The sequence below is a fragment of the Rhinolophus hipposideros genome, assembly GCF_964194185.1.
Source record: "Rhinolophus hipposideros genome assembly, chromosome: X".
In the NCBI taxonomy this organism is placed as follows: Eukaryota; Metazoa; Chordata; class Mammalia; order Chiroptera; family Rhinolophidae; genus Rhinolophus; species Rhinolophus hipposideros.
Window position 1 is genome coordinate 121,284,422 of NC_138046.1, and position 15,735 is coordinate 121,300,156.

General features: G+C 40.5%; 1 protein-coding gene across 3 annotated transcripts in view; it reads left to right on the forward strand.

Annotated features, from left to right (window-relative positions):
- Positions 1–15,735, forward strand: part of ARHGAP6 (Rho GTPase activating protein 6) — a 489,998-nt gene that overhangs the window by 425,441 nt on the left and 48,822 nt on the right. For all 3 annotated transcript variants that reach the window (XM_081042159.1, XM_081042160.1, XM_081042161.1), the window contains exons 3-4: positions 6,361–6,432; positions 13,672–13,928. In XM_081042159.1, coding sequence (XP_080898285.1) covers positions 6,361–6,432; positions 13,672–13,928 — 329 coding nt within the window. The remainder of the gene's footprint in view (positions 1–6,360; positions 6,433–13,671; positions 13,929–15,735) is intronic.

Here is a 15,735-nt window from a genome sequence, read left to right on the forward strand (position 1 = left end):
AGGCCCAATCTGCCAGCTCTTCCATCTTCCTTAAGAGGTTAGCAATCCAGATATGTATGTGAACTTACCAAGATTTTGCATTAGAACTCAAGTTTCTATTAATCACTGTGGGTGCCAAACACCACCCGAATAGCTGGTGGGGGCTGGATATGACCATTTTTCACCCCCTTGGCTAGTTCTTTTCCAGTGTCAGTAGCAGCATCAGAAGGGGGTTTTGTCCCCAGAGTTACGTTTAGTAACTCTTAGTTGTCTTCATTTCATATCTCAGTGCAGCCGTTTTCTTCTCCTTCCCAGGAATGCAGTCTTTATGGAGCTCTACAGTGAAGGGATTTCAAAGACCTTATATGTTGCTGCCCTGTCTTATATCCAGGTGCACCTGGGTTTAGGCCATCTACACCCATTCTCTCTGGCTGCTTAGCTAAGGAATGAGCCTCAGCATCTTCTTGTCCAGCATCCATACTTCTGGGAGGGCCATGTCTAAATGACTCTCACAAATGAACGTCCATTATTTTGCAAACACCTCCAGAACTGTCTCTCGTGATGCAGAGGCAAAGTGACCTTAAAGAAAGGATTTTTCAGCTTCTCATCACAGATATCTGGGTTCTGCTCCTAGCGACCCTTTTCAAGAAGAGCTGAGCCTTTTGGAAAGAGCTAGAAGTTTATGTTTGAATCCCAGCTCCACCACGTACCAGTCCTGTGAGTTTTGGGCAATTTGCTTTAGTTATCTGATTTTCAGTTCTTTCAACTGTAAAATGAGTAAATAAAAAAGCTACCTCAGCGGATTGTATGTTGATGTGTATTAGATAATACGGAGGTTGCCAACAAATATATACACATTTGAAGAAAGGAAAAACTATTAAAATTATGCTGATGGTAACCACTTGGAGCACATCTTGTAATTGCAGAAGTCAAATGTGACTTGTATTCATCTTTTGTTATCGGTATATAGAGTATTACAATTTCAATACAGTGTTTTCCTTTCTTAAAATGTGTATAAGTTTTTTGGCATCCTCTGTATATATGCAAAAATGATTCATGGCAATTATGGTGAATATTTAGAGCTTAAAAATTGCCAGTGTCTCTTTCTCTTTTTCTTTCTCTGTCCTCTCTAACTTTGTATTGCCTTGGGTGTGTTGCTCCATATATCTGGCCCTTAATATCGCATCGCTCATATAGACACCACATTTTCCTCACTACAGCACAGGTAGAGGGTAACGGCACCTTCCTTGATGTTGCATAGCCTTGGGTGCAAATTCTGAATTTACCGCTTCCCAACTTGTGTCCTTAGACAAGTTATTTAACCTCTTTTGTTTTTAATTTAACCTCTTTTAACCTCAGTTTCCTCATCTGTAAAATAAGAATAAATTACAGTTTGGGCTTCATCGAGCTGCTGTGAAGATGTAATAAGGTCACGGATACTAAGTGCTTCGCCTATAGTACATGCTCAATTAACACGAGCTATTCATTACTGTGTGCCCGTTTCACAGGGAAGTCGTGGTGGTCTGGAGACACCGTAGGTATTCAAATATGCACAAAAGTTAAACATTCATGAATTTTTCTTGTGCAGGACTTTCTTGCTGAGTTTTCAGCCCCGTTCAGTTAATGTAATTGTATGTTGGTGTCATTCTGTAAGTGATGAAGTCTTTTTTATTATTACTTTCATTGAGGAATAACATATCTAGAGAGTCATGTGCATAAATATGAATGTGCACAAGTACAACTCAGTGTGTTTTTAACATGTATATGTCACGTAACCACCAACCAGATCAAGATATAGAACGTTCCCAGCACCCCAAAAGGTTCCTTTGTGCCTCCTTTCAGGCAATATCCATTCCCCCAAAGTTACCCTTACTTTTCCATCTGTCACTACAAAAGAGTCTTTCCTTGGACAACATTTTTATTATTATTATCTCTAGAATCAATTTAATGTGGAATCAATTTTATATTTTATAAAAATATAACTGTTTTATAACCCACCTTCTCCGAATCTGATCACCTTACAATGAGGAGTTGTGTGCTTCATTGATCCTGGCTTCTCTCAGAACCAACCCCAAATGTCCCTGTGACTTCTGGCCATGGGCAGTGCTGACAGTTCCTCATGGCGCGCCTCACCCTGTGCTACTCACTTGGAGGGAGACAGGAACCCAGGAGATGTGGTTCTGCCCTCAGAGCTTCCAGTATAGCTAACGAAACAAACAAGCCTTCAAATGGAACTCCACCTGACAATGAATGAGTCCATGAAAAGCATATCCTAGAGAGGCAATCGCATGTTTTCTTGTTCTCAGTCCTCCAGACCATATTGATATTGGCCTCTCCCAAGAGGATGCCCAGAGGAACCACACTCCACACCGATAGTTCCTTTGCTTTGGAGTCACGAGGATGTGGAAGGCTTACTGCCTCGCCATCAGCCATTGTGTCATGTCTGTCTGTTTCCCGCCCGGACATGGTCTCCTGGGGCACATTAACGAGGTGAAAAGAGGGTGCATGGAGTCCAATCCCCAAGTGCCTCCTCCAACATACCTTTAGTCAGGATGTGTGACCCACATTCTCCATACAGGGCACTGTTGTCTGGAAGACAGTACACACCGTGGGAACAGTTAGCAAGCATGCACTCATCACCACTGGCACCATAAAACATGGCTGTGCAGTGTTAATAGTCAGGAAGCTTTAATTTCTGTAAAAGCTGGAATGGCACTTATCACACTTATTGACGTACAAGGAACTGGTTCACCACACACTGTTCTGTATGGTTGCACGTAATATGGCAGTCTCTTGAGCAGGATTTCTGTGCTTGTGGGAAGAAAAGACACTCTTCAAAAACTGGAGATCACAAGGGAGAAGAGAAGACGTGAGCAGTTTCATTTCTCAGCTCTTGTCATTTTGCTGAGGATTTGAAGTGACAAAATGGTGTGCTAAAGCAATGCATCGTTTCACATGATTGCACATCACCCATAATTTTGTATAGTTCCTGTTAATAACGTTCACTTCTGTCTAATTAAGTGAAAAAGGTAATATTTGCTGTAAATAGTTAAGCGTTTTATTTTTGTTGTTTTTTTTCAATTGTAGGCCACTATTCACAACGATCACATTTTTTCCTATAAGGATGCTTTGATATGTTGTTTGGAGTGTTGGAGTTTGAAATCCACATTATCCTTGCGAGACTATGTAAGCTCTCATACTGGTGGAAATGTCAATTAGCAAAACTACCTGGAAAACAGTTCAGCATTACCTGCTAAAGCCTAAAATTGCATACATGCTGGCCTGGCAATGCAGCTTCTACATACATCCCTTAGAGCTGTGGTTCTCAGATGTTACTGCGAATCAGAATCCCCTGGATGGCTTGGTAACACACACACTGCTGGGGCCCATCCCAGAGTTCCTGACTTAGTAGGTCCGGGGTGCGACTGTAGAATTTACATCTCTAAGAAGTTTCTAGGCGATTCTGATGCTACTGGTCCTAGAAACACTCTTTTAAGAATCACTGTCTTAGAGAGATTCTTGTACGTGTATGAGGTGTGATCAAAAGATACGGTGAATGTTTAAATTAAAAAAATGTATTAGAGTAAAAGACACATTGCCATTAATCCCCCTCAAGCTACTTCCACTCACTTCGACTACATTTATCCCATCATTCTTGCCACTTTCTGAAGCAGTTCTGGAAGTCCTCTTTCATGAGCGTCTTGACTTCATTCTCCATTCTGACAATGCTCCATATCACACATCGCTTCTGGTATACAGCAATTTCTGTCAAACAAAAACATCACGGTGTGTCCTCATCCACCTTATTCATGGATCTGGCACTGTGTGACTTCTGGCTCTTCCCCAAAGTCAAAATGACCATGAAAGGTAAATGTTTTGAATTGATTTAGGACATCGAGGCAGCCACGACAGTGCAACTAAACACACTCACGAAGGAGGACTTCCAGAACTGCTTCAGAAAGTGGCAAGAGTGATGGGATAAGTGTGTTCGAAGTGAAGGGAAGGATTTTGAGGGGGATTAATGGCAACGTGTCTTTTACTGTAATACATTTTTTTTAATTTAAATATTCACCTCATACATAAGAAGATTTGACAAAAGTTTTCAAAAAACATTGTTCCTAATAGTGCCAAGCTAGAAATGACTCAAATTTCTGTCAACAGTTCAATGGGTAATTTAACTGTGATATATTCATACAAGAAAACACTATCAAAATGAGTGACATCTACCTACCTGCCTTAACAGGATGAATTTCAGGAAGTGTTGATGAATGAAACAAATGAAGCAAGAAAGAATACCTATAGCGTGATTCCATCTGAGTGAATTCAAAAGCAGGAAAAACAAAACTGTATTCATTATAAATGCATACATCAATGGTAACACTGTAAAGAAAAGTGGAAAACTGATTGCAAAAGTCAGACCAGTGATAACCTGGAGTGAGGGAGGCATAAAGGGAGTTAGGCCCCCATACTAGCAGTAGTCTACATCTGAACTTGGCTGCTGGTTATGTGGGAGTTGCCCCCTAATTATTATTTAAACTGTACGTGTGTATTCATACCCCTCTACATACGGTATATGATATATCCCCTAATTAAGAAGAAGTTTTTAAAAAATCACTGTATTATAAAAGAAAATGTCCCCTATCCTGTATGTATTCTGGTTCTTTGACAACTTAATTTGAATTTTAGGATCTGCCCACTGATTATTAAAAACAAATCTCTTATGCTTTCATATATAGTTCAGTTATTCTTCCAGGCCAACTATTAAAATAAAGGAATGATAGGATTTTTTTTAAGAAATATACTCTTGTTACATATATGTTTGATGATATGAATGAGTGATGAACAAAGTGTTACAAAGTAGAAGACCCGTCAGTGTTGTTTGGAGAACAGATTAGAATCTTGTGCAGTTAGTATGTTTATAGTCTGTATGTATATAATAAATCATGGTAGGCCCTGTAGTTAGATCGTCTTTAGACACCAAAGGTAAAAACAGATACTTGATAAAAGAGATTGAAGGCTCTTGCTGCAATCCCAACTGATTTACATAATTTTCCCCTATGCCAATCTCACAATTGCAAGAGTGAAGACTTAAAAACTATTCCCATTTTATGGGAGGAGAATCATTTTTGAATTTTTTTTCTTTCTGAAAAGAAGGAGGGATTGAATGTGCCTGTTGATTATACTATGTTATCTTTTGCCTCCAAAATTTCAGGAAGGAGGAGTTGAGAACATCTGCAGCCCCATAGGAACCCAGGAATACTCATTTCTGCTTAAGAATGCTTATTCTATCTTTTCTTGATAGCAGAGTCTTGCTTTCACATTTTATTGGTCTGAATCTCTTTCTTTACTACACTGGTAGTGTATCCCGTAAGAAAACAATTCTTAATCCCCCTCCTTAAACCTCAGTTTCCTTGCTGCAAGGGCTGAGTTTCCAGTTTGATCACAGCGTGGGTTCTCGATTTGCACCTCCCACATGTTAAGCTGACAGCTGTATAATCCTGAACTGCATTCTTGCAATGACGTAGGCCAGTGTTTTATGATAATACACCAGGAATTCAATCACAGCTGCCTACTGATATGACTGGTATCTTTATTATTTGGTGAGTTAACCAGAAGTATTAAGTGTATTTGTTGCAAGTACAAGATGCTAAAAGAATATACGCCATACTTATTATACTGAAAAATTGGAAGCAATCCAATGTCCATCAGTGGTGGAATGGTTAATTAGATTATGGCATAGCTATGGAATATGATGCAACCCCAAAAGAAAATACGTCTGAATTTATGTCAGTGTCCCCGTTAAGCACTTTATATGCATCATTTCATTTCATTCTCACAACAACCCTATGAAATTCTCACTTCATAGATGAGGACACTGAGACGTGTCCAAAGTCACATGGTTAGTCAATGGTGCAGCAGTAATTAGATCTGCATCTGTGGACCCCCACATTTATTTCCTTCTCCAGTTACACTCTACTGGCTTATGAATGTCAAAGTTGTATGTACTGTTGATTCGCCTCTCATGGAGATTTGGTTCAAGATGGCATTGGTTTGTATAAATATGAAGAATAGGAAGAGACTCACGTAATGGTAAAAACACACATATCTACAGTGTCAAAACTAAATTACTCCCAAAGGAGGTAAGTTTCCTGTACTTTCCACACTTGAAACAAAGTTGAAGAACACACACCAAGAGCCTCGTGACACGTGCAATCCAAATCAGGGATTTTCATGTATTTTCAGAGCCATTACTCTGTTTAAACTGCCACATTATGAGTGAAATAAGTGAAGGCATGCTTTTGCTCAAATATAGTTATTGATAATGTAAAATATCACTGGTAAGCTTGTTTTTACAATTTTTCACTCTTTTAACATTTGCAGATGGACAAAAGAGAAAGAAATCTTTGAGAAAGAAACTGGATTCACTAGGGAAGGAGAAAAACAGAGACAGAGGTAAGAGACAGAATGAACTAAAGCGAATGCATCTTCCATGGAGCATAATGGTTGAATTTGGTGGGGTTTTTGAACTGCATGGATTTACGCGGTTCAACTCTATTATGTAAACTGGATTTCTGTTATGGAATGTCATCAAGGACTGTTTTGGTCTACTCTTTTGTGTTTGAGTGGCCCTGTACTAAATTGATGAGTTCAACTGGTTGGAGCAAAATGTGACTTCAGCCAAGTTTATGGTTCCAATTATGATTCTGGCCAATCAGCTATGTATAAAGAAAACCTGGGTTGAGTAGCCATGGATAGCATCTCTAACGCTAACCAGCTGTCTGGCAAATCCAGATATTTAGGCAGGGCTAGTTGAATGAGAAAGAGTTTGGATTAGCTTACCATGACTACTGGAAAGAAACAGTCTCATTCTCATGGGTCACTGAAGATGAGCCATTCTCAGCATTTTTATGTTAGATCACAGCATGTTTATTCTTTGCCCGGTATGTTTTGGGAGTTGTTGACTCTCTTCATACAGTTTTGAGGCCCTTCCTATGTCGATTTAGGGAATTGACACTTTAGCGACTCTTTCAGAGATATTTGTGGTCAATTGAAACTAATATTCATTGAGTCCACACAATGGGCACCTGGGCCCCATTAGTACAGTACAACTTTTTGTGCCTTGTTTCTATGGACCCATGTGAAATGACTGCTGAATGGCGTGGTCATATGAGTGAATTTTCATTTTATGGGACATAGTAAACGAATGTTGAGTAAGGAGAGCTGTGTGCCTCACCTGGAAGTTCTTTTATATAATGATTCAATTTCTGCTTAAAAGTAATGTGAGGCAATGCAACTGACGGTATAAAAAGAAATGCATTGTGATCAGTACTGGATAAGACCTAGTCCACACCACCGATCCCAGATTCTACACTCATATCTTGAACCATGCCTAAAGGGTCATGATATTTGGTTCTTTGGACTAAAAGGAGATAAACAATTCTAAAGAATGGAAAACCAATGTTTTCCTTCCCTTAGAGCATGATTTCTCAACCTTGCGACTATTGACATTTTAGACTGGATAATTTTTGGTTGTCAGGGACTGTCCTGTGCATCGTGTGAAGTGTTTAGTAGCATTCCTGGCCTCTACCCACTAGATGCCAGTAGCACCACCACCAACCAAAATATCTCCAGATATTTCAAATGTTTACCTCAAACCATAGAAAAGGAGGGAAAATGTCTGTGATCCTTACCACTGGCTGCACATTAGAATAGTTTGTGGAATAATTGTAGGATAATTTCAATGTCCAATCCCCTACCCCAGAAAGTCTCATTCCATTGGTCTGTAGGGTTACTGGGTACCAGTAATTTTATAAACTACTAATGTACAACTTCTAAGATGACAACTCTGGTCCATATTCACCAGTCAACCCACCAAGGCATGTCATATTACAGCAGAATCTGCTGCTGGCATAATGAAGGCAAAGGGTGCTAACTCTTGTCCAGCTACCTGTCATTGTCTGATGAATTGTATTCTGTTTAATTGGCTCATGTGTTCTTGCCCTTATCTTTAAATGAATATTAGTAGCCAGGTTAGCTTTTTTTAAAATTTAAGTTTATTGGGGTGACAATGGTTAGTAAAGTTACACAGGTTTCAGGTGTACAATTCTGTAATACATCATCTATATATTACATTGTGTGTTCACCACCCAGAGTCAGTTCTCCTTCCATCACCATATATTTGATCCCCCTTACCCTCATCTCCCATCCCCACCCCCCTTACCCTCTGGTAACCACTACACTATTATCTGTGTCTATCAGTTTTTGTTTCTTTGTTTGTTTGTCTTGTTCCTTTGTTGCTTTCAGTTTTATATCCCACATATTAGTGAAATCATATGGTTCTCGACTTTTCCTGTCTGACTTATTTCGCTTACCATTATAGTCTCAAGATCCATCCATGTTGTCTCAAATGGCACTATTTCGTCTTTTCTTATGGCAGAGTAGTATTCCATTGTGTATATATACCACATCTTCTTTATCCATTCATCTATCGAAGAACATTTTGGTTGTTTCCGTGTCTTGGCCACCGTAAACAAAGCTACAATGAACATTGGAGCACACGTGTCTTTATGGATAAGTGTTTTCATATTTTGGGGGTAGATACCCAGGAGAGGGATTGCTGGGTCATATGGTAATTCTATTTGTAATTTTTTGAGGAACCTCCACACTGCCTTCCATAGCGGCTGCACCAGTCTGCATTCCCACCAACAGTGTATGAGGTTCCTTTTTCTCCACAGCCTCTCCAACACTTGTTACTATTTGTCTTGTTGATGATAGCCATTCTGACTGGGGTGAGGTGATATCTCATTGTGGTTTTCATTTACATTTCTCTGATGATTAGTGATGTTGAGCATTTTTTCATATGTCTCAGCGTAGCTTTCATAAACTAGAGATTTTACTCATGCTCTTCCTGCCACAGACCACCTTTTCCTTGCTAGATTAGGGCAGTTCTCAATGTTTATGGAGTACGTTAAAGGGGTCATTCAGACTGCCATTAGTAATGTGTTACCTTTCAAGTTGATGTACACTAGGATGCTGATATTGGTACTGGGATTGGGTTACTCATAATGTAGAATTTGGTGATTCTCAAGAAGTGCCCATCCAGGCTAGGCTAAACAGAATGGGCATTTTTGTGGGAAATGTTTGAGTTCCCTCAACAGAGGGAGATGTATGTGTGCTTGCTTATATCACAAAGCAGTGGGAAGCAAGAATGCAAGCAAGCCAGGAAGGAAGGACCAGGGAAAGTAATTGGCTAGTATGCACTAGACCACTGTACTTTTTTCAGACAAAATCATATTTACATATTATATAAGCTCGGTGAAAACTTGGCAGTGTTTTATAAGGCTGCCCGGGGAGCTGACTGGGGAAAAAAAGACAGGTCCCGATGGTTCCAAAGAAAAGACACAACGCCCGTCCAACTAAGAGGAGAAATATCAGGCTTTCATGGCAAAAGAGGTTTTTGCTTCTTTTTTAAAGTAGCTATGATATTTAAAAAGAAGATGCCCTAGGCTTAAGTGAAGCTTCATTCCATGGCATCTTTTCTGAACATGAAGTCCTATCAATGTCAACACAGCCATTCTATGAGTGTCCTGGGAACCAGGGTATGAGAGGGCAGCACGCAGGTCTAACACAATTGTCACCGCTTCAGATGATTTTCTTCCATTTGAATATTAGCATTTGGGTTCCTAACAGCTACACATGTGAAAAATGATAATCATTTGAATCCAAGAGTAAAAGAAGGAAAACAGGAAACTCTAAATGACCTCTTACGTTAAGTCATCTAAAAATAAATATGAGCAGCTTATTAGAATCTAATTGCTTTCCCAATAAAGAATGATTCATTAAATGTTTGATGTGCCACTATATTAATTGATTTAATCAGAATGAATCATGTCCTGTATTTTACTTAATTGCCTTGACATAATGTACAGCAGATCGTGTGACACTCCTGTGTCCATCCTGCCACTTAAGCAGTGCCCATATGACTTTTGATTTCCATGTGGAAACTAATTTAAGATTGCTTCTGGTTCAGAAAACAAATTTCATGCAGAATAGTTCCAAGCCCTTCGCTTCTCTTAATTAAATTATTTGGCAACCAAAGAGTATTTTTTTTTTTAAATTTTAGAACGTCAGAAAATGTCTTGCTTCTGTCAGGAAGAAATCATTTTGGGGGGAAAGGTTTAAAAATAGCTACTTTGTTTCAGTTAATGTGTTTCCTAATAAGAGAACCAGGGGAGTGGGTTTGATTGTGGCATGAGTCTGGAGATAGGTGCCCTCTCCACAGGATGTTTTCAGATTATGCCATATATTTATCAACATAAAATCGGGGGATTGCTCAGGTCTGGCACCTTTCTTTATGCTGAAATCATGTCATGTCATGTTTTCTTGTTCCTGAATGTCTAAGTCAGTTACTCTATGTGAGTTGTGCAGTAGCATTATACAGGAATAGTGGATATGACTTCATTTTGCATCCTATTGTATAGCAGTAGAAAAGTCAAGCATCAGTTCTCGCTATGTAGGAATTCTGAAAGAAAATGTATTACATGCTGTCATTGAGTGCTGTTACTGGAGATTAGCACATCTGGGAAGTGTGATCCAGAGAGGAGCAAAAGGGGCTACCTCCACAGGAAAGTGTGGGCCACACTGCAGTGTTGAACATGAACTGGGGGTGGAGGGAGGTGGAATCACTTCTGGTGAGGACAAAGTCCAGAATGGGACAGAGGGCGTGGGTGAAAAAGATGGCATGCCGGAAAAAGTTAAGAGGTAAAGAGAAGGTCAAGGAAATGAGAGGCCAGAGAATCAGATGGGTCACTTAAGTAGACATGTAAGTCACCCAGGATGATGGCAGATTGTGTGTGAGGGGGGGCGGGGGTCTCTCCATGAGTCCAAAGCAGTAACAACAGAAGATAGCAAGGAGCTGGAGACGAGGGGAACCTTGCAGTAGCAGGTTTCCCTCACACAGTGGGAGAGTGGGATCTGGGACTTATAGTGGGGAGCAAAGAGAATCGCATGCCACCTCCTGACCGCATAGTTCGTGGAGAGGGGGAGTAGATAGCCATTACGAATGAGGACAGCGGGGAAGTGGTGTGTGTAGTGAACACATACCATAGATAAGAACGTAATGCACATCGTCGCTGGCCTCAGAACAGTGAGTCTTGGGTAATGTCCTTATGGTTTTCAAAACCTATTATCAACTTTATTAGCCAATATCGTCCCAGAGTCTCCAGGTTCCTTTATCCCCCTAACAGAAGAGTTTTGAACCCACAGATAAGCGTGTGTGCCCAACACTTTACTCAGAAAGGGGGATTTTGCTCAATAGACTTGTGATGAATCCTCAGTTCCACAATAGCCGTAATTGTGAGAAGCAATAATATTCAAGGCATTCTGCCTAGAATTTTACAGACTAGACACGGCCACACACGTTTAAATCATAGAGAGGTCTCCTTTCTGAAGCTTGTAAGAGCCCTCAAGAGAACGCAACAAGAAATGAGAAAGACAACATCAGCATCCTACCTTTGAAAGAATAACAGCCAGGAAAGAAAGCCTATGAGAAATGAAACATCTGGTATAGGTGGCTACGTCTCTTGAATGGGAATAAAAGAGAAATAAAAATTGGGGAAGAATGACTTCATGTATTCCACCTGTTTAATTTGTATTCAGTAAGCCAATTTACAAGGTAGAGTGACAGACTTTCAGATATTAAAAATGACAGATGCCAAAGGAAACCATTTTTTTGTTTGTTTCTTCCAGGGATATTAGAAATCTCTCAATGAGTTTTGTTGGTTTTCCTTGTATAAGAAACATGAGTAGGAGAGGAATCAATAGCCCCTATCTCATATTCAGTCCTGCTATGAGGATTCCTGCATGGGCAGACACATGACACTTGTCTTTTTTGCTGTTATTATCCCCTCACCGTATATTTGTATATTCTGTGTAGCTGTCAGCCTTGCCATCCACATGTTTCTAGACTTTCCCCAACCTTTCTGAAGTAAGACTATTTGATTACTCCCACAGACGAGACAGTGATGGTTTGCATAGTAAATCCTGAGGTGCATAGCAGATGGCCTGGTATGGTCCCCTTTGGTTTCTAATTTTGCTAGTAGTGGAAGTGGGCTTTTGTCAGTAGTGGGTATTGGGTCTTGGTACACTCCACATGGATCACTCAAAACAAATGCTTAAATTATTTTTTCTACGATCATATGCCACCTAGTTTGTTGATGGAGAATGGGAAGCACCCTCTAAAAATCTCAAAATGCTGAACCAAAATGCTGAAGTTTTAATTTTCCACTTCAAAACGAATTGCATGTTTTTATAGAACCAGAGGTACAGACTTTTCAAGTGCCATTTCTGCTATTAATGTAGACTTGGCCATTGGCTCAGTGATGTTGAAAATGTTGCGATGAATCAAAGAAGAAAACCTTTTAAGGCCTGTCTCCACCTGATTTAATGTTAGCTTTTTCTTTCAAAGAACAAACAACTTTAGAATTGTTTTCCCTTGATCGTTCTGGTTTTATTCGTATGGGTTATAAAAACAAGGGAGAGGCTAGACTCCAGTTTGCCGCTTCTAGGAAACCTAATTTTGAGTCTAAAGGAAATAATTCATTTAATTTAATTATTAATGCTTTTCAGCATGAATCTAAAATATTGCTAATAAAATGCCTGACCCTAAGGATCAATATTTGCAATGTATGTGTGTACAAATTACTACAGAGATCCAGAAAGCACATGGATGTACAGCTCCAAATAAAGCCACAGATTTCCATATTATGCTCCTTCCCCCAAATTGTCCTTACTAGAGGATTTAACAAATCACATCTGTGCCCTTCCCCAGATATCGAATGGTGAACATCCACTTCCGCAGGTGGCCAGCAGAATGGCTTGAGTACAGATCACCAGAGTGATAGACTCAACCCGGCTGACTGGTGACAGCATGTAGGGCTAAGGAGCACAATGCGAAAGAGCAAGCTGCTTCGCCAGTTGCTCCTCTGTCTCTCAGATTATCGTTTCATGTGCTGGCTCTTTTACTAGGAACTTCCAAGTGTAACCACTTAACTGAATTTCAGTCTTCGCTCCATGAATCTCTCTATTCTGGTACATAATAGACACTATTACACTTATTTACATATCCGACTCTGTGCTCCACCACCCCACCCTACCCTTGGAAGCTTTTAAGAGCAGAGGCTGGACCTACCTTTCATAAATCTTGTAATCCCCATTGCATAATTTGACATGGTACACAGAAAGTGTTCAATAGGTGCCTGTTGAGTGAATGGAAAAGTGCAGAGTCTTTGGGGCCATGCCTTGGTAAGCTTTGGGGGCTCTTGAGACATAAATTGAAGACTAATAGTTTGTAACGCTGGGCACTCATGATGATAAAATATTCTGTACGTTCCATGAAAAACATCACATTTCTCTATAAAGTTCTTTCCTTTAAAACGTACTTGAGATACATGGAGAAAAACAGAGACCTAGATTTCTAAAGCCTGCATTCTTGATACATATTAGCTTTCTCTGTTGAAACAGAATCTTTGACCACTCTGATAAATGAAAAAGTCATCTTCGCATTTTGACTGATCAATCAATTCTTCTGCAGACAGTCATTTGAATACGTCTGTTCCGAGGTCTGAAACATGAGTGAGAGTCTTCACTGGTCCAGACTTTCTCTGAAAACGAATGTTTGTTCTTTGATTCCAGAATTCATCCCGCAGGCATTTGGAATGCCCTTATCCCAAGTCATCGCAAATGACCGGGCCTATAAACTCAAGCAAGACTTGCAGAGGGACGAGCAGAAGGACACATCTGATTTTGTGGCTTCCCTCCTCCCATTTGGAAATAAAAAACAAAACAAAGAACTGTCAAGCAGTAACTCATCTCTCAGCTCCACCTCGGAAACACCAAATGAGTCGACCTCCCCGAACACTCCAGAACCGGCTCCACGGGTCAGGAGGAGGGTGAGTTGGCCAATATTTTCTCTGTCATCAATGCTAGGAAAATGGAAGATGTATAAGGTTATTTTTTGAGTTTTTGCTCATGTGAAAACTGAAAATGTCATTTGTGTCCAAACCAAGTATCTGTCAACAACTCCATCCAGGGAGAATTTGCATATGGCACCTGGCACACCCTCAAAGCCTTTCCTGGGTCCCTCTCAAACCCCTCCTTGGTTATCCTCCTTGGTTATCCACATGCCCCATGATCTCCTGAACATTCTACAGAATCACCATTGATCCCGGTCTATTGCAATCTTCTGTTGTATTACCAGACTTTCCCACGAGACTGTGAGGCTTGAGGGGAGGGCCAGAATTTTTTGTTAATCTCTTCATCTCCAGCTTAGAACCATACCTGGCCCAGTCAATTTGCTGCCAGTCTTCATAACCAATCAGATTTTTCCTTACCAATGGAATTTTCTTTTTTCTCAAACATAATAATTCTTTCAAATCAATACTGGAACAATATGGGACCGTTTCTTAAGTGAGTACTATATTCTCGGCACTGTGCTATAATTTGGTGTTCCCCATTTCATATTTCAAGCCAGGAAAGCTGAGTTTTCAGGCAAACTGGTTGGTGATGGACTGAGTCCATCGATAAACATCTCTGCAACTTCCTGGGTCACTGAGAAATCTTCTTCCGTCTTCCTCTCACCTGGAGGCCCTAAATCTTTGTACCTCCAGCCAATGACTACTACATAAAACTGCAGGCACTTCTCGCTTAGAATCTTTAGTTCTCAATCAGTCCCTAACATGAGGACCTCTCCAAGACAAAGGGGCACTTAAGTCACTGCTAGTTTTCAAGGCTTTGGCTGTGTTTCAAAATGAAGAAATGACAACATTGTGGACTATTTGAATTTGCATGATGGAATTGTTCTTTCAATCCTGTCATTCTCTCAGACTGTAGAAACCACATATGGCAATAACAGCAAAACTCTACATTAGACCTTTCTGGGAATCTGGGGCCAGGCAATGGGCCTCCCAAATCCCCTCTCCTCTGTCCAGGCCTTGCTAGGACACCAGGAGCCAACAGCTTCCTCTGGCTGTATAGACATGGTTGGTGCCCTGTTCCCTTGCCCTCAGCCTTTCCCATTCCCAGCACGCCAGCTATCAGCACCTCATCTCTTTGCTGAGGGCTTTCTCTGATGACCAGAAGAGCCAACCCATGCAGAGGACAGGCTGCAAGGACTTAGGCATTAAGGTTACCTCCCAACCCCAGACTTGGGGTATAAGTACCCCAGCTCCCTCACCCCTCAACAGGGATTGCTCTGGGGTGTTTGATCTACACTGTCCCCCAGAAACCCCCTTATAGTTGGACTCCAGCTGCCCACGGCGGTCAGAGGTTTGGTGACACTGCCTTCGTGGCTAGTTTTCCTTTCTTAATTCCCCAATCCCCTGCAGGTGTCTCCTGGGACCGCTACCCTAATCAAGCACTCTATGCTGCTCCTGGGGGGAAAGCAAACTCAGACTGTTTTATGGAATCCTGCTATTTAAAAAATCTGCTTCCTAGAGTCATGTTTGTGTTTTTTTATTCACAGGACTTCTCTGACTTGACCTCATTCCTTGAGTATGTGATTGTTTCAAGGAACAAAGTGGTTGGGTCAAAATATTTTAAATATACGTTTGCCATCTCTTGTCTTTCATTTGGAAAATGCTGTCTGTTGTTGAAATTGTAACCTCCATTACCTTACCCTATGTCATAGAGGTTTTCTAACTTTTTCAAAAGGTGATTCCCCCCCCCTTTTTAAATATATAAACAGCACAATTAAATCAA